This window comes from Oncorhynchus masou, unplaced genomic scaffold (assembly GCF_036934945.1).
Source record: "Oncorhynchus masou masou isolate Uvic2021 unplaced genomic scaffold, UVic_Omas_1.1 unplaced_scaffold_2898, whole genome shotgun sequence".
In the NCBI taxonomy this organism is placed as follows: Eukaryota; Metazoa; Chordata; class Actinopteri; order Salmoniformes; family Salmonidae; genus Oncorhynchus; species Oncorhynchus masou.
In genome coordinates this window covers 29,101-48,639 of record NW_027016656.1, presented here as the reverse complement: position 1 = coordinate 48,639, position 19,539 = coordinate 29,101, and the positions used below count along the sequence as shown (strand labels likewise).

General features: G+C 51.6%; 1 protein-coding gene across 1 annotated transcript; it reads right to left on the bottom strand.

The window, feature by feature from the left end:
* Positions 1-239: 239 nt before the first annotated feature.
* On the bottom strand, positions 240-19,539 carry LOC135538975 (neutral amino acid transporter A). The gene is made up of 4 exons (XM_064964849.1): positions 19,377-19,539; positions 18,793-19,026; positions 3,546-3,740; positions 240-378 (listed from the first exon to the last, which is right to left on the bottom strand). Exons 1-4 carry the CDS (start codon positions 19,514-19,516, stop codon positions 240-242), a joined length of 708 nt encoding a protein of 235 aa, XP_064820921.1. The 5' UTR covers positions 19,517-19,539.

Genomic DNA, 19,539 nt, shown 5'->3' with positions numbered 1-19,539 from the left:
AAATAACACCTGATATTTAGATACAGCAGCTGGCCAAAATGAGTGAGTACATTAAGAGTGTGTCTATGTGTGTGTGTTTGTACATATGTGCGCATGTCCATGCAAATGTACATAAATGTGTCTGTCCATGTGTGTGTGCTTGTCTGTACGTGTGTGTGTGTGTGTGTGTATGTGTGTGTGTGTGTGTGTGCATGTGCGTGGGTTTGCTGTATTGGTTCTCTATACTGTACATGTGTTACTCACACGATCCAGTCGACGGCCAGCATGAGTGACAGGTCGTTGGTGGGCAGGCCGATAGCCTCCAGGATGATGGCGATGGTGATGATGCCCCCGGCTGGGATGCCCGCTGCGCCCACACTGGACGCTGTGGCTGTCACACTGTGGGGACAGAGCCACTGCATGTGATACATTGTCAGAGCATCAGACACAGGGTGGCAAAATTCCACCATTCCTTCTGACCCCACCCACCCTTCCTTCTGTCCCCACCCACCATTCTACCATTCCTTCTGACCCCACCCACCATTCTACCATTCCTTCTGACCCCACCCACCCTTCCTTCTGTCCCCACCCACCATTCTACCATTCCTTCTGACCCCACCCACCATTCTACCATTCCTTCTGTCCCCACCCACCCTTCCTTCTGTCCCCACCCACCATTCTACCATTCCTTCTGACCCCACCCACCATTCTACCATTCCTTCTGTCCCCACCCACCATTTTACCATTCCTTCTGACCCCACCCACCCTTCCTTCTGTCCCCACCCACCATTCTACCATTCCTTCTGACCCCACCCACCTTTCCTTCTGTCCCCACCCACCATTCTACCATTCCTTCTGACCCCACCCACCCTTCCTTCTGTCCCCACCCACCATTCTACCATTCCTTCTGACCCCACCCACCCTTCTGTCCCCACCCACCATTCTACCATTCCTTCTGACCCCACCCACCATTCTTTCTGACCCCACCCACCATTCTACCATTCCTTCTGACCCCACCCTTCCTTCTGTCCCCACCCACCATTCTACCATTCCTTCTGACCCCACCCACCCTTCCTTCTGTCCCCACCCACCATTCCACCATTCCTTCTCACCCCACCCACCATTCTACCATTCCTTCTGACCCCACCCACCATTCTACCATTCCTTCTGACCCCACCCACCATTCTACCATTCCTTCTGACCCCACCCACCATTCTACCATTCCTTCTGACCCCACCCACCATTCTACCATTCCTTCTGACCCCACCCACCCTTCCTTCTGTCCCCACCCACCATTCTACCATTCCTTCTGACCCCACCCACCCTTTCTTCTGTCCCCACCCACCATTCCACCATTCCTTCTGACCCCACCCACCATTCTACCATTCCTTCTGGACCCCACCCACCATTCTACCATTCCTTCTGACCCCACCCACCATTCTACCATTCCTTCTGACCCCAACCACCATTCTACCATTCCTTCTGACCCCAACCACCATTCTACCATTCCTTCTGATCCCACCCACCGTTCCTTCTGTCCCCACCCACCCTTCCTTCTGTCCCCAACCACCCTTCCTTCTGTCCCCCATTCCTTCTGACCCGACCCACCCTTCCTTCTGTCCCCACCCACCCTTCTTTCTGTCCCCACCCACCCTTCCTTCTGTCCCCACCCACCATTTCCATTCCTTCTGACCCGACCCACCCTTCCTTCTGTCCCCACCCACCCTTCCTTCTGTCCCCACCCACACTTCCTTTTGTCCCCACCCACACTTCTTTCTGTCCCCACCCACCCTTCCTTCTGTCCCCACCCACCCTTCCTTCTGTCCCCACCCACCCTTCCTTCTGTCCCCACCCACCCTTCCTTTTGTCCCCACCCACCCTTCCTTCTGACCCGACCCACCCTTCCCTTCTTTCCCCACCCACTTCCTTTTGTCCCCACCCACACTTCTTTCTGTCCCCACCCACCCACCCTTCCTTCTGTCCCCACCCACCCTTCCTTCTGTCCCCACCCACCATTCTACCATTCCTTCTGACCCCACCCTTCCCTTCTGTCCCCACCCACCCACCCTTCCTTCTGTCCCCACCCACATTCCTTTTGTCCCCACCCACACTTCTTTCTGTCCCCACCACCCACCCTTCCTTCTGTCCCCACCCACCCTTCCTTCTGTCCCCACCCACCCTTCTGTCCCCACCCACCCTTCCTTTTGTCCCCACCCACCCTTCCTTCTGACCCGACCCACCCTTCCTTCTGTCCCCACCCACACTTCCTTTTGTCCCCACCCACACTTCTTTCTGTCCCCACCCACCCACCCTTCCTTCTGTCCCCACCCACCCTTCCTTCTGTCCCCACCCACCCTTCCTTCTGTCCCCACCCACCCTTCCTTTTGTCCCCACCCACCCTTCCTTCTGACCCGACCCACCATTCCTTCTGTCCCCACCCACCATTCCTTCTGTCCCCCCCACTTCTGTCCACACCCACACTTCCTTCTGTCCCCACCCACCCTTCCTTCTATCCCCACTCCACCATTCTGTCCCCACCACACCCGACCCACCCACCATACCTACCATTCCTTCTGTCCCCACCCACCATTCCTTGACCCCACCCACCATTCTACCATTCCTTCTGTCCCCACCCACCCTTCCTTCTGACCCACCCACCATTACTTTCTGTCCCCACCCACCCCTTCCTTCTGACCCCACCCACCATTCTACCATTCCTTCTGTCCCCACCCACCACCCCACCCACCATTCCTTCTGTCCCCACCCACCATTCCTCCTGTCCCCACCCACCATTCCTTCTGACCCGACCCACCATTCCTGACCCCACACCATTCTACCATTCCTTCTGTCCCCACCCACCCTTCCTTCTGACCCCACCCACCATTCACCATTCCTTCTGTACCATTCCTTCTGTCCCCACCCACCATTCCTTCTGTCCCCACCCACCCTTCCTTCTGACCCCACCCACCATTCTACCATTCCTTCTGTCCCCACCCACCATTCCTTCTGTCCCCACCCACCATTCCTTCTGTCCCCACCCACCATTCCTTCTGTCCCCACCCACCATTCCTTCTGACCCCACCCACCATTCCTTCTGTCCCCACCCACCATTCCTTCTGTCCCCACCCACCATTCCTTCTGTCCCCACCCACCATTCCTTCTGTCCCCACCCACCATGTCCCCACCCACCATTCCTTCTGTCCCCACCCACCATTCCTTCTGTCCCCACCCACCATTCCTTCTGACCCCACCCACCATTCCTTCTGACCCCACCCACCATTCCTTCTGACCCCACCCACCATTCCTTCTGTCCCCACCCACCATTCCTTCTGTCCCCACCCACCATTCCTTCTGTCCCCCCACCATTCTTTCTGACCCCACCCACCATTCTTTCTGACCCCACCCACCATTCTTTCTGACCCCACCCACCATTCTTTCTGACCCCACCCACCATTCCTTCTGTCCCCACCCACCATTCCTTCTGTCCCCACCCACCATTCCTTCTGTCCCCACCCACCATTCTTTCTGACCCCACCCACCATTCTTTCTGACCCCACCCCACTCACAGGATGGTGAAGATCTGACCGGCGTTGAGCTCTATGTTGTTGAGCTGAGCGATGAAGACAGCCGCGACGCACTGGAAGATGGCCGCCCCGTCCATGTTGACGGTGGCTCCGATGGGAAGGATGAAACGACTGATCCGCTTGTCCACTCCGTTGTTCTCCTCTACACACTTCATCATGGAGGGCAGGGTCGCCGAGCTGAGGAGAGAGATACAGGACACAGTGGTTAAATTACAGCATATTCCTCTAGAACATTTTACTGTACTTTACTCGCAACTTCAGTTCCTCTGCTTTGACAAGATTTACATGAGTATTCTGCAAGTTAAGATGTATTGAATAGCAAGAGAAGGAAGGGGAGAGAAATAGAGAGAGAATGAAAGAGAGAGAGAGACACCTGAAAAACGTATTGTAGTGTAACTTGAACCAAAACCTTTCCATACAGAGAGAGGGTAAGGACCACAGAACTAGAATGAATAGAAGTCAGGTTACAAGCCATTCTACTTATATGGTAAAGACCCTCCAAATAAAATAAAATAAAATTTATATAGCCCTTCGTACATCAGCTGATATCTCAAAGTGCTGTACAGAAACCCAGCCTAAAACCGCAAACAGCAAGCAATGCATGTGTAGAAGCACGGAATGTCCTGGCTCCCCATGGATTAGATGGAGAGGTGGTGGGGTCCAGAGTCTGAAGATTGAGGGTGGAACAACTCAGCCAAAGGTTTAGGTCACTTACAGCAGGTTACTTACAGCAGAGGATACTTGGAGACGATGAGTGTGTCCCAAATGGCACTGCTTTTGACCAGAGCCCAGGTGTATGTTCAGGCTCTAGACAAAAGTAGTGCACTATAGAGGGAATAGGGTGGGGTGTAGCCTTGGAGATAAAGCCTGCTAGCAATGCCCTGCTAATGGACTGTGTTCATAGAGGTGGAGGGATTTACTGGGTAACCAGGTCACACTGGGTTCACAGAAGTGGAGGGATTTACTGGGTAACCAGGTCACACTGGGTTCACAGAAGTGGAGGGATTTACTGGGTAATCAGGTCACACTGGGTTCACAGAAGTGGAGGATTTACTGGGTAACCAGGTCACACTGGGTTCACAGAAGTGGAGGGATTTACTGGGTAACCAGGTCACACTGGGTTCACAGAAGTGGAGGATTTACTGGGTAATCAGGTCACACTGGGTTAACAGAAGTGGAGGGATTTACTGGGTAATCAGGTCACACTGGGTTCATAGAGGTGGATGGATTTACTGGGTAATCAGGTCACACTGGGTTCATAGAGGTGGATGGATTTCCTGGGTAACCAGGTCACACTGGGTTCATAGAGGTGGATGGATTTACTGGGTAACCAGGTCACACTGGCTTGTTCATGTTTATTACTGTCTGTACGCTGATTGGCTGCTTTGTGTGTTTGAGTTGATCTGAATCCTCTGCAAAAAGCTCTTAAACGATGTGGAATGATCATTATTCCTGACACTGGTCAAAGACCCAAACACGATCACTGTGAATACAGCCAAAGGGAACATGATAAGATAATTGTTGAGCAGTTGATAAAGCATTTGATTGAAATGGATAACACGATTGAAGAGAAACGCACAGCTCTGCAAGGAGCCGTTAATGATGATGGTATATTCAATGAACTGATGACAACTAACCGAGCGCTCCAGGACAAGTTGTCTACAGAAATAAAGGAACTTAAAATCAAGATATTCAACCACGACAAAAAAGACAAGGCCAAGGATAAAGTCTACTTCTGGAGAAACCCTGAAAAGAGGTCCTGCTCCTCCTCTCCATGGCAGACGCTGGAGGGATGCCGCTTCCTTCTATCCAGCCCGTCTGACCAACACTACAACCAGCGCCTCATCTGCTTCCAGTGGCAGATGTCTATCCAACGAGAGACTGGACGGACGGAAGGGCGGAGGTAGCCGTGGACACGCGCACCAACGAGATGCCTCACCCGACGGGGTAAGAAGAAACGACTACCAGAGGCAGAGGAGACCGTTCACACGGTCCTAGAACCCACGGGACTGAGTGTCTTCAATTTTTCAAGCAAGATATTGAGCCCTGCCCATGTCTCCTTGCTTTGTAAAGGACACCAGCAGTATGATCTCAGAACAGCCCCCCTCCTTTGTAAAGGACACCAGCAGTATGACCTCAGAACAACTCCTCTCCTAAAGGACACCAGCAGTATGACCTCAGAACAACTCCTCTCCTAAAGGACACCAGCTGTATGATCTCAGAACAGCTCCCCTCCTTTGTAAAGGACACCAGCTGTATGATCTCAGAACAGCTCCCCTCCTTTGTAAAGGACACCAGCAGTATGACCTCAGAACAGCTCCCCTCCTTTGTAAAGGACACCAGCAGTATGACCTCAGAACAGCTCCCCTCCTTTGTAAAGGACACCAGCAGTATGATCGCAGAACAGCTCCCCTCCTTTGTAAAGGACACCAGCAGTATGATCTCAGAACAGCTCCCCTCCTTTGTAAAGGACACCAGCAGTATGATCTCAGAACAGCCCCCCTCCTTTGTAAAGGACACCAGCAGTATGATCTCAGAACAGCTCCCCTCCTTTGTAAAGGACACCAGCTGTATGATCTCAGAACAGCTCCCCTCCTTTGTAAAGGACACCAGCAGTATGACCTCAGAACAGCTCCCCTCCTTTGTAAAGGACACCAGCAGTATGATCTCAGAACAGCTCCCCTCCTAAAGGACACCAGCAGTATGATCTCAGAACAGCTTCCCTCCTTTGTAAAGGACACCAGCAGTATGATCTCAGAACAGCTTCCCTCCTTTGTAAAGGACACCAGCAGTATGGTCTCTATTATTAAATCTCTTGATCCTCTCCCTGGTAATACTTTGTTAGCTACTTTTGATGTTGTAGTTATACACAAATATTCCACACGAGGGCGGTATTGAAGCTATGGAACATTTTCTTCCTCAACGTGACCCTAATGAACTACCTTCCAGTGCATGCATTGTAACATTGGTTGAAATAGTACTCACACACAACTACTTCATGTTTCCAAATGATTTCTTTATTCAGACGAAGGGTACTACTATGGGAATCCCCATGGCTCCTAACTATGGGTACTGCTATGGGATCCCCATGGCTCCTAACTATGCTAATTTGTATGTGGATTACATGGAGAAACAGTCCATTTTTAATCCTCAAACAACAATTATTGCCTAACATCATTATTTGGAAACGGTATATTGCTGATATTTGTGTTCTATAGAGGGGTGATGCAAAAGAGCTCCAGGCGTTCCATGCTTTTCTTAACTGTTGTTCTGAGCATCTGAGATGTACCATGTAATCTGATACACGTCAGATCAGTTTCTTTGATCTTCTGAACCTTTAGGGGGTATTGTTCTATACACTGATCTTTACAGGACACCTACTGATCGTTACAGGACACCCACTGATCTTTACAGGACACCTACTGATCTTTACAGGACACCCACTGATCTTTACAGGACACCTACTGATCTTTACAGGACACCCACTGATCTTTACAGGACACCTACTGATCTTTACAGGACACCCACTGATCTTTACAGGACACCTACTGATCTTTACAGGACACCTACTGATCTTTACAGGACACCTACTGATCTTTACAGGACACCTACTGATCGTTACAGGACACCCACTGATCTTTACAGGACACCCACTGATCTTTACAGGACACCTACTGATCTTACAGGACACCTACTGATCTTTACAGGACACCTACTGATCTTTACAGGACACCTACTGATCTTTACAGGACACCTACTGATCGTTACAGGACACCTACTGATCTTACAGGACACCTACTGATCTTTACAGGACACCCACTGATCTTTACAGGACACACACTGATCTTTACAGGACACCTACTGATCTTTACAGGACACCTACTGATCTTTACAGGACACCTACTGATCTTTACAGGACACCTACTGATCGTAACAGTTTGTTGAGGGCTGATAGTTGTCACCCACTTCCCTTGAAAAACAATTTGCCCTACAGCCAATTCTGTCGAATCAAAAGAATTTGCAAAAAACAATCAGATTTCGTGTCACGAAATCCGCTGATCTTTCAGGTCCCTCTGTTCGTTACGGGATACGATCTTTCACCCCGGCTTTCTAGCCACCGCTGATCCACTTTTCATTTTCCATTTGTTCTGTCTTTGTCTTATCACACCTGGCTTCACTCAATCAATTACTTGTTTATTATTTAACCCTCTGTTCCCCATGTTGTATTTGTGAGTGATTGTTTATTGCATTTCCGGTCCGTCGTGGTGCGCTCGTGATGTACTTTTACTCAAAATGACAAATGTACAAACTAATGTTGATTACTCATATTTGCTGTCCTGCGCCTGATTCTCCACACCAGCTACATACAGGACCCTTACAGAGTCACTCACCCGAAGAATGGAGTCAGCAGGAGCAGACGCCCTCTCAGTTGCAGTGGAGGAGCGAGTTCAGCAGCACGCGACCATGTTGCAACGTCTGGGCACAGCCATGGATTGCTTGCTGCAGACGATGGATCGTTGGGAGAGAGAAGGAGGTTTTCCAGCACCTTCACCACCACCCCACTACAACAGGTGCCACTGTCCACCCCTCTTCCACCTGGTGCCAGCGGGATTCGACTCTCGCTCCCGAGGGAGTATGATGGGACTGCTGCCGGATGCCAGGTGTTCCTACTGCAGCTGGAGCTCCACCTGGCGACCGTCTACCCGGCTCCTTCGGGGCGTGAGAGTGTGTCCGCCCTCGTCTCCCGCCCCTCAGGCAAAGCCCAGAGCGTTTTTTCCACTTGAGGCAGGGGACGAGGAGCGAGCAGGATTTCGCCTTGGTCTTCCGGACCCTGGCCGCCAGCACGGGATGGAACGACAGGGCCCTGATCGATCACTACAGGTGCAGTCTGCGCAAGGACATCTGTCGGGAGTTGGCCTGCCGAGACACCACCCTCACATTGGACCAGCTGGTGGACAGGTCCATCCGGCTGGACAACCTGCTGACTGCCCGCGGACATCTGGATCAGGACCTGTCAGTTCCATCCCCCAGCACCTCCGCTCCGATGCCCGTGGAGCTGGGAGGTGCTGCACTTAGGGTGACCAGAGGAGGGGCCATTCCCTGTACCATCTGTGGCCGCAGAGGGACCACTGCTGGTCGGTGCTGGGGGGTTCCTCAGGGAGTCGAGGCAGCAGGCAGGGCACTATCGTGTCACCTCAGGTGAGTCGGCACCAGGCTCACCCAGAGCCCCCTGTTGCTCACATGTATGTGTTTATTTCATTTCCTGAGTTTTCCCCGCATTCCCAGCATAAGGCACCAGTAGATTCAAACGCAGCTGGGAATTTTATTGATTGTTCATATGCTCCTAGTTTAGGGATTCCCATTGTTCCTGTGGATATGCCCTTCACTGTGCATGCCGAAGATAGTCGACCACTAGGGCCAGGGATGATTAGGGATCAGGACATGCCCTTCCCTAGATAGTGACCACTTCAGGGCTGATTAGGGATCCCCATTGTTCCTGTGGACATGCCCTTCCCTAGATAGTCGACCACTAGGGTCAGGGCTGATTAGGGATCCCATTGTTCCTGTGGACATGCCCTTCCCTAGATAGTCGACCACTAGGGTCAGGGCTGATTAGGGATCCCCATTGTTCCTGTGGACATGCCCTTCCCTAGATAGTTGACCACTAGGGTCAGGGCTGATTAGGGATCCCCATTGTTCCTGTGGACATGCCCTTCCCTAGGTCACCACTAGGGTCAGGGCTGATTAGGGGAGGCCACCGCTCCACATGGTTATGTGCATGCTGAAGATAGTCGACCACTAGGGTCAGGGCTGATTAGGGAGGCCACCGCTCCACATGGTTATGTGCATGCTGAAGATAGTTGACCACTAGGGTCAGGGCTGATTAGGGAGGCCACCGCTCCACATGGTTATGTGCTTGCTGAAGATAGTCGACCACTAGGGTCAGGGCTGATTAGGGAGGACCGCTCCACATGGTTATGTGCATGCTGAAGATAGTTGACCACTAGGGTCAGGGCTGATTAGGGAGGCCACCGCTCCACATGGTTATGTGCATGCTGAAGATAGTCCACCACTAGGGTCAGGGCTGATTAGGGAGGCCACCGCTCCACATGGTTATGTGCATGCTGAAGATAGTCGACCACTAGGGTCAGGGCTGATTAGGGAGGCCACCGCTCCACATGGTTATGTGCATGCTGAAGATAGTTGACCACTAGGGTCAGGGCTGATTAGGGAGGTCACCGCTCCACATGGTTATGTGCATGCTGAAGATAGTTGACCACTAGGGTCAGGGCTGATTAGGGAGGTCACCGCTCCACATGGTTATGTGCATGCTGAAGATAGTCGACCACTAGGGTCAAGGCTGATTAGGGAGGTCACCGCTCCACATGGTTATGTGCATGCTGAAGATAGTTGACCACTAGGGTCAGGGCTGATTAGGGAGGCCACCGCTCCACATGGTTATGTGCATGCTGAAGATAGTCGACCACTAGGGTCAGGGCTGATTAGGGAGGTCACCGCTCCACATGGTTATGTGCATGCTGAAGATAGTCGACCACTAGGGTCAGGGCTGATTAGGGAGGCCACCGCTCCACATGGTTATGTGCATGCTGAAGATAGTTGACCACTAGGGTCAGGGCTGATTAGGGAGGCCACCGCTCCACATGGTTATGTGCATGCTGAAGATAGTTGACCACTAGGGTCAGGGCTGATTAGGGAGGCCACCGCTCCACATGGTGACGCAGGAGGGTCTTGAGGTGGTCCCTCTTCCTTATTGATTCTCCTGCGTGTCCCGTGGTGCAGGGTTTACCCTGGTTGGCCTGTCATGACCCCACTATTTCATGGCAACAGAGGTCTCTGAAGGGGTGGTCACTGAGTGCTCAGGGAGGTGTGTGGGTGGTTTCCATCGGTGCGACTACGTTGGAAAGCCCAGACCAGGTCTCCCCCGTGCGCATCCCCTCAGAATATGCCGATTTGGCTCTCGCCTTCTATAAGAAGAGGGTGACTAAATGACCACCTCATCGACGGGGGAGATAAATCTCCTGGTAGACGCAGCACTTCCCAGGAGTTGTGGGATCCTGTGTGTTACATTATATCCATTACCATATATATATATATGATTAAATATTATCTGATGTTGGCTGTGTGAAGTATCTGCATTTGTGCACTTGAGCATCATCATGTGAGTAAACAACTGCTTGCTACATCTACTTGCCTGTTTGTGTGTGTGTGACAAGGACTGAGTAACATGGTGTGACATGCATGTTGCAAAACTGTAGATAACAGCCCAGCAGATGCTTTGTCCTTGTGTTTGTATGTAACAATATTGAGCACATGGTGTGACCTGCTGTATCTTACAAAGTTGTGTTTCAGCAGGCATAGGAAGGGGTGGTCATCACGATGTTTAACTGAGATGGAAAAATACGGAACAACACAATAGCAGGAACTGAGCAACTGTTCTAACTAGGCAGCGATACCAGAACAGTAAGAATCTATACATGGACGGAGGGAGGACTCCAAGAAGCACCAAGAGGCGGGGACCCGCCTGAGCGCCTGCGATAGGCTGAGCAAGTTTAAACCACGTTCAGCCTCTACTGTGATTGGCCAACAGACGGGTTGGAACTATGTCCATCACAGTATAAGAGCACTGTTTACATACATCCTGTTAGTTCCCTGTTCTGCCCTGCGTGGTATTACAGTGAGCCCGTATATACAAAAGTTGCATTTGCCATTTATTACTTAGCTAATAAAAAATACATAGTATACAATCGGTGACTCATTGTTATATTTATCCTGATACCAGATTGGAATTGACGCAACTCTAACAGATTCACGTGTATCCTCTGTCACAGGAAGATACCGCGACTATGTAAACATATGTCTCCGAATCCCTGGAGCAGGGATACATTTAGCCCTCCACTTCACCTGCCTCCTCGAGTTTCTTTTTTGTGAAGAAGGATGGAGGTCTGCGCCCGTGTATTGACTATCGAGGGATCAATCAGATCACTGTGAGGTACAGCTACCCGCTGCCTCTCATCGCCACGGCGATCGAGTCAATGCACGGGGCTCGCTTCTTCACAAAATTGGATCTCAGGAGCGCTTACAACCTGATGCGTATCCAGGAGGGAGACAAGTGGAAGACGACATTTAGTACCACCTCAGGGCACTATGAGTAGCTCGTCATGCCGTACGGGTTGATGAATGCTGAATCAGTCTTCCTGGCCTTTGTTGACGAGATTTTTCCGGGACCTGCGGGCAGGGTGTAGTGGTGTATATCGACGACATTCTGATATACTCCACTACACGCGCCGAGCATGTGTCACTGGTGCGCAAGGTGCTTGGTGGACTGTTGGAGCATGACCTGTACGTCAAGGCTGAGAAATGTCTGTTCTTCCAACAGTCCGTCTCCTTCTTAGGGTACTGCATTTCCACATCAGGGGTGGAGATGGGGAGTGACCGCATTTCAGCTGTGTGTAAGTGGCCAACTCCCACAACGGTAAAGGAAGTGCAGTGGTTTTTGGGGTTTTCCAAATACTACCAGAGGTTTATCCAGGGTTTTGGTCAGGTAGCAGCTCCCATTACCTCACTGCTGAAGGGGGGACAGGTGCGGCTGCAGTGGTCGGCTGAGGCGGACAGGGCTTTGGTCACCTGAAGGCTCTGTTTACCTCGGCTCCCGTGCTGGCTCATCTGGATCCCTCTTTGGCGTTTATTGTGGTGGTGGATGCGTCCGAGCCTGGGATTGGAGGCGTGCTCTCTCAGCGCTCGGGCACGCCACCAAAGCTCCGCCCCTGTGCTCTCTTTTCGAAGAAGCTCAGCCCGGCAGAGCGAAAATATGATGTGGGGGACCTGGAGCTGTTGGCTATTGTCAAGGCTCTGCAGGCGTGGAGACATTGGCTTGAGGGGGCTAAACACCCTTTTCTCATCTGGACTGACCACCGCAATCTGGAGTACATCCGGGCGGCGAGGAGACTGAACCCTCGCCAGGCAAGGTGGGCAATATTCTTTCCCCGTTTTGTTTTTACTCTGTCCTACAGACCAGGTTCCCAGAACGCTAAGACAGATGCACTGTCCCAGATGTATGACACAGAGGAGCGGTCCATGGATCACACTCCCATACTTCCGGCCTCTTGCCTGGTGGCACCGGTGATGTGGGAGCTGGACGCGGACATCGAGCGGGCGTTACGCACAGAGCCCACTCCCCCCCCAGTGTCCAGCTGGGCACCTGTACGTTCCGTCTGCTGTCCGCAACCGTTTGATCTATTGGGCTCACACGTCACCCTCCTCTGGTCATCCTGGCATCGGTCGGACGGTGCGTTGCCTTAGTGGGAAGTACTGGTGGCCCACCTTGGCCAAGGACGTGAGGATTGTTTCCTCCTGCTCAGTGTGCGCCCAGTGCAAGGCTCCCAGGCATTTGCCCAGAGGGAAGTTACAACCCTTACCCGTTCCACAACAGCCGTGGTCGCACCTGTCGGTGGACTTCCTGATGCATCTTCCTCCCTCACAGGGCAACACCACGATCCTGGTCGTTGTGGATCAGTCCTGCTGTCTCCTTCCTCTGCCCGGTCTCCCTACAGCCCTACAGACTGCGAAGGCCCTGTTCACTCACGTCTTCCGGCACTACGGGGTGCCTGAGGACATAGTCTCTGATCGGGATCCCCAGTTCATGTCCGGGGTCTGGAGAGCATATGTTGTTCGTTCCATCCTGGACTCGAGGCGTCGGGAGAGGGGCCTTCAGTACCTCATGGAGTGGGATGGATACGGTCCGTAGGAGAGATGTTGGGTGCCGGTGGAGGACGTCTTGGACCCTTCGTTGCTGCAGAATTTCCACTGTCTCCATCCGGATCGCCCTGCGCCTCGTCCTCCGGGTCGTCCCCGAGGTCGGTGTCGGCGCACTGCTGGAGACGCGTGTCAAGGGGGGTACTGTCACGACTTCCGCCAAGGTCAGCCCCTCTCCTTGTTCGGGCGGCGTCACTGGCTTTCTAGCCACCGCCGATCCACTTTTCATTTTCCATTTGTTCTGTCTTTGTCTTATCGCACCTGGCTTCACTCAATCAATTATCTGTTTATTATTTAACCCTCTGTTCCCCATGTTGTATTTGTGAGTGATTGTTTATTGTATTTTCGGTCCGTCATGGTGTGCTCGTGATGTTACTTTGTACATTTGTCATTTTTAGTTAAAAGTACGTTGATTACTCATATTTGCTGTCCTGCGCCTGACTCTCTACACCAGCTACACACAGGACCCTTACATTTTGGCAGAAATATGGCTGAGACGCAAGGAAAATTCCAGGAGAGGGGGTAGAAAAATGGTCAGATTAATACTGCCATTGAGAAAATTCAAAGCAAACCGAGACATGATCTTTTTCAAGGACAGTCTCACAAACATAAATATTCTTGCGTTCGAACTACCCGCTATTCAAGGTGCTCTGAACAAATTAAGGGAATCGTTCACATATATTGGCACATTCTAAGCTCAGATAATAGTATCAGTAATGTGTTTTTGGAACCTCCCTTGATCGTATTCTCGCTGGGCAGAAATCTCAGAGATCAATTGATAAACTCTGATTTACCACCCCAAGATATCCCTGCACAATGTCTATTTGCACCCCTACTGGATGGAAACTACAAGTGTAATGGCTGTGCTCAATGCAATGGCACTTACAAATGTAGATCCTTGTAACAGGGAAACAGATCCCAATCAAAGGTGTTATCACGTGCTCCACTAAGACAGTATTTATCATATAGCTTGTCTTTGTGGTAAAAATGATGTGGGTAAAACAAAGCACGAATTAAAATAACGAATCTCGGAGCATCATATACCCAGTTGCGGCCCACTTTTTGGAAGAAAACTACTCGATTTCGTCACTGCGTTATATCGGTATTGAAAAGGTCTCCCTCCCTAGGAGAGGGGGTGACCTCCACAATTTATTGTTCAAATGAGAGGCTGCCTGGATCTTTAATTTAAAGAGTCTTGCTTCCTTCGGTCTCAACGTAGACTTTGATATGAAGCCATTCTTGTGATTTTGCTGTTGTAAATGTTTGTAGGCTTATGTAGCCAAATTGTATCTATGATCGTATGCAATCAATCATGTTTTTGATATGTTATTTTTATATCTGAGAATTAACCAATGATATCAGGCCACACCAGGCCATGATTACAGACACCTGTGTCCTTTGCCACTATATAAACTAGTGACGAAACATTGGTTATAGTACCTGGACTGGTGGAGGGATAGTACCAGGACTGGTGGAGGGATAGTACCTGGACTGGTGGAGGGATAGTACATGGACTGGTGGAGGGATAGTACCAGGACTAGTGGAGGGATAGTACCAGGACTAGTGGAGGGATAGTACCTGGACTGGTGGAGGGATAGTACCAGGACTGGTGGAGGGATAGTACCTGGACTGGTGGAGGGATAGTACATGGACTGGTGGAGGGATAGTACCAGGACTAGTGGAGGGATAGTACCAGGACTAGTGGAGGGATAGTACCTGGACTGTTGGAGGGATAGTACCTGGACTGGTGGAGGGATACTACCTGGACTGGTGGAGGGATATTACCAGGACTAGTGGAGGGATAGTACCTGGACTGGTGGAGGGATAGTACCAGGACTAGTGGAGGGATAGTACCTGGACTGGTGGAGGGATAGTACCTGGACTGGTGGAGGGATAGTACCTGGACTGGTGGAGGGATATTACCAGGACTGGTGGAGGGATAGTACCTGGACTGGTGGAGGGATAGTACCTGGACTGGTGGAGGGATAGTACCTGGACTGGTGGAGGGATATTACCAGGACTAGTGGAGGGATAGTACCTGGACTGGTGGAGGGATAGTACCAGGACTAGTGGAGGGATAGTACCTGGACTGGTGGAGGGATAGTACCTGGACTGGTGGAGGGATAGTACCTGGACTGGTGGAGGGATAGTACCTGGACTGGTGGAGGGATAGTACCAGGACTAGTGGAGGGATAGTACCTGGACTGGTGGAGGGATAGTACCAGGACTAGTGGAGGGATAGTACCTGGACTGGTGGAGGGATAGTACCTGGACTGGTGGAGGGATATTACCAGGACTAGTGGAGGGATAGTACCTGGACTGGTGGAGGGATAGTACCAGGACTAGTGGAGGGATAGTACCTGGACTGGTGGAGGGATAGTACCTGGACTGGTGGAGGGATAGTACCTGGACTGGTGGAGGGATAGTACCTGGACTGGTGGAGGGATAGTACCTGGACTGGTGGAGGGATAGTACCTGGACTGGTGGAGGGATAGTACCAGGACTAGTGGAGGGATAGTACCTGGACTGGTGGAGGGATAGTACCAGGACTGGTGGAGGGATAGTACCTGGACTGGTGGAGGGATAGTACCTGGACTGGTGGAGGGATAGTATCAGGACTAGTGGAGGGATAGTACCTGGACTGGTGGAGGGATAGTACCTGGACTGGTGGAGGGATAGTACCTGGACTGGTGGAGGGATATTACCAGGACTAGTGGAGGGATAGTACCTGGACTGGTGGAGGGATAGTACCAGGACTAGTGGAGGGATAGTACCTGGACTGGTGGAGGGATAGTACCTGGACTAGTGGAGGGATAGTACCTGGACTGGTGGAGGGATAGTACCTGGACTGGTGGAGGGATAGTACCTGGACTGGTGGAGGGATATTACCAGGACTAGTGGAGGGATAGTACCTGGACTGGTGGAGGGATAGTACCAGGACTAGTGGAGGGATAGTACCTGGACTGGTGGAGGGATAGTACCTGGACTGGTGGAGGGATAGTACCTGGACTGGTGGAGGGATAGTACCTGGACTGGTGGAGGGATAGTATCTGGACTGGTGGAGGGATAGTATCTGGACTGGTGGAAGGATAGTATCAGGACTAGTGGAGGGATAGTACCTGGACTGGTGGAGGGATAGTATCTGGACTGGTGGAAGGATAGTATCAGGACTAGTGGAGGGATAGTACCTGGACTGGTGGAGGGATAGTACCTGGACTGGTGGAGGGATAGTATCTGGACTGGTGGAAGGATAGTATCAGGACTAGTGGAGGGATAGTACCTGGACTGGTGGAGGGATATTACTTGGACTGGTGGAGGGATAGTACCTGGACTGGTGGAGGGATATTACTTGGACTGGTGGAGGGATAGTACCTGGACTGGTGGAGGGATATTACTTGGACTGGTGGAGGGATAGTACCTGGACTGGTGGAGGGATAGTACCTGGACTGATGGAGGGATAGTACCAGGACTAGTGGAGGGATAGTACCTGGACTGGTGGAGGGATAGTACCAGGACTGGTGGAGGGATAGTACCTGGACTGGTGGAGGGATAGTACCTGGACTGGTGGAGGGATAGTATCAGGACTAGTGGAGGGATAGTACCTGGACTGGTGGAGGGATAGTACCTGGACTGGTGGAGGGATAGTACCTGGACTGGTGGAGGGATATTACCAGGACTAGTGGAGGGATAGTACCTGGACTGGTGGAGGGATAGTACCAGGACTAGTGGAGGGATAGTACCTGGACTGGTGGAGGGATAGTACCTGGACTAGTGGAGGGATAGTACCTGGACTGGTGGAGGGATAGTACCTGGACTGGTGGAGGGATAGTACCTGGACTGGTGGAGGGATATTACCAGGACTAGTGGAGGGATAGTACCTGGACTGGTGGAGGGATAGTACCAGGACTAGTGGAGGGATAGTACCTGGACTGGTGGAGGGATAGTACCTGGACTGGTGGAGGGATAGTACCTGGACTGGTGGAGGGATAGTATCTGGACTGGTGGAAGGATAGTATCAGGACTAGTGGAGGGATAGTACCTGGACTGGTGGAGGGATATTACTTGGACTGGTGGAGGGATAGTATCTGGACTGGTGGAGGGATAGTACCTGGACTGGTGGAGGGATAGTATCTGGACTGGTGGAAGGATAGTATCAGGACTAGTGGAGGGATAGTACCTGGACTGGTGGAGGGATAGTACCTGGACTGGTGGAGGGATAGTATCTGGACTGGTGGAAGGATAGTATCAGGACTAGTGGAGGGATAGTACCTGGACTGGTGGAGGGATATTACTTGGACTGGTGGAGGGATAGTACCTGGACTGGTGGAGGGATATTACTTGGACTGGTGGAGGGATAGTACCTGGACTGGTGGAGGGATATTACTTGGACTGGTGGAGGGATAGTACCTGGACTGGTGGAGGGATAGTACCTGGACTGATGGAGGGATAGTACCAGGACTAGTGGAGGGATAGTACCTGGACTGGTGGAGGGATAGTACCAGGACTGGTGGAGGGATAGTACCAGGACTAGTGGAGGGATAGTACCTGGACTGGTGGAGGGATAGTACCTGGACTGGTGGAGGGATAGTATCTGGACTGGTGGAGGGATAGAACCTGGACTGGTGGAGGGATAGTACCAGGACTGGTGGAGGGATAGTATCTGGACTGGTGGAAGGATAGTACCTGGACTGGTGGAGGGATAGTATCTGGACTGGTGGAGGGATAGTATCTGGACTGGTGGAGGGATAGTACCTGGACTGGTGGAGGGATAGTATCTGGACTGGTGGAGGGATAGTACCAGGACTAGTGGAGGGATAGTACGTGGACTGGTGGAGGGATAGTACCTGGACTGGTGGAGGGATAGTACCAGGACTAGTGGAGGGATAGTACCAGGACTAGTGGAGGGATAGTACCTGGACTGGTGGAGGGATAGTACCAGGACTGGTGGAGGGATAGTATCTGGACTGGTGGAGGGATAGTACCTGGACTGGTGGAGGGATAGTACCTGGACTGGTGGAGGGATAGTACCTGGACTAGTGGAGGGATAGTATCTGGACTGGTGGAGGGATAGTACCTGGACTGGTGGAGGGATAGTACCTGGACTGGTGGAGGGATAGTACCTGGACTGGTGGAGGGATAGTATCTGGACTGGTGGAAGGATAGTACCTGGACTGGTGGAGGGATAGTATCTGGACTGGTGGAGGGATAGTATCTGGACTGGTGGAGGGATAGTACCTGGACTGGTGGAGGGATAGTATCTGGACTGGTGGAGGGATAGTACCAGGACTAGTGGAGGGATAGTACGTGGACTGGTGGAGGGATAGTACCTGGACTGGTGGAGGGATAGTACCAGGACTAGTGGAGGGATAGTACCAGGACTAGTGGAGGGATAGTACCTGGACTGGTGGAGGGATAGTACCAGGACTGGTGGAGGGATACAGTAACAGAGGCCTACCTGGAGCAGGTGGCGAAGGCGGTGGTGAAGGGCGTGATGAGGCCGGACAGGAAGCTGAAGGGGTTCTTGCGTGTGAACCCAAAGTAGATGAGAGGCAGGATGACCCCCCCGTGGATGATATGACCCAGGACGGAGGCAAATATGTATTTCCCCAGACTGGTCACCAACAGAACCACATCCTCCATCTCCACTATCTTACTACCCACCAGGAACATGATACCGAACGGGACGTACCTGAGGTAGGAGAAATATAGAATGTATTTGGTGAGGTGATGACTAACAGAATATCTATTTTTGCTGCAGATTTATTTGAAAGGAAAAGCTAAAACATTTATCAGAAATGTAATTACATGTTTAATTTGATTCTACATAAGTAGGCAGCTTCCCAGTCAAAAAGTAGCTTCTCATGTCAGTGTCAAATGCATAGCGTCAGCAGCCTACAACACCTCCTGCAGTTCTTAAGGAATAAACAGTACAGACTTTATCTAGTGAGCCATCAGAAGATCCTCTTGTTTTCCCTTGGGAATAGTCTTGGGAACCAGGAGAGGCTAATCACATGATCTGGGTTGTTTAAGGTCACTCACCACATGATCCAGGACACCAGCACCATGGTGGCTTCATTGAAAGCGTTGAAGAAGCGTATGAGCTCCTCCCCTTCCTCTCCCAGCTTCCTCAGTGCCACACCGAACACCATGGCAAAGAGAACCAGGCCCAAGATGTTCATACCATCTGGTTCTGTGCCCACAG

Bases quoted from the DNA above. Each gene is read 5' to 3' on its own strand.
- LOC135538975 (XM_064964849.1), bottom strand. From the start codon at position 19,516: ATGAACATCTTGGGCCTGGTTCTCTTTGCCATGGTGTTCGGTGTGGCA. The intron at 19,027-19,376 runs GTGAGTGACCTT...CTCCTACCTCAG, and splicing joins CTGGTGTCCTGGATCATGTG to GTACGTCCCGTTCGGTATCA. The intron at 3,741-18,792 runs GTAGGCCTCTGT...CTCTCTCCTCAG, and splicing joins GCCTTCGCCACCTGCTCCAG to CTCGGCGACCCTGCCCTCCA.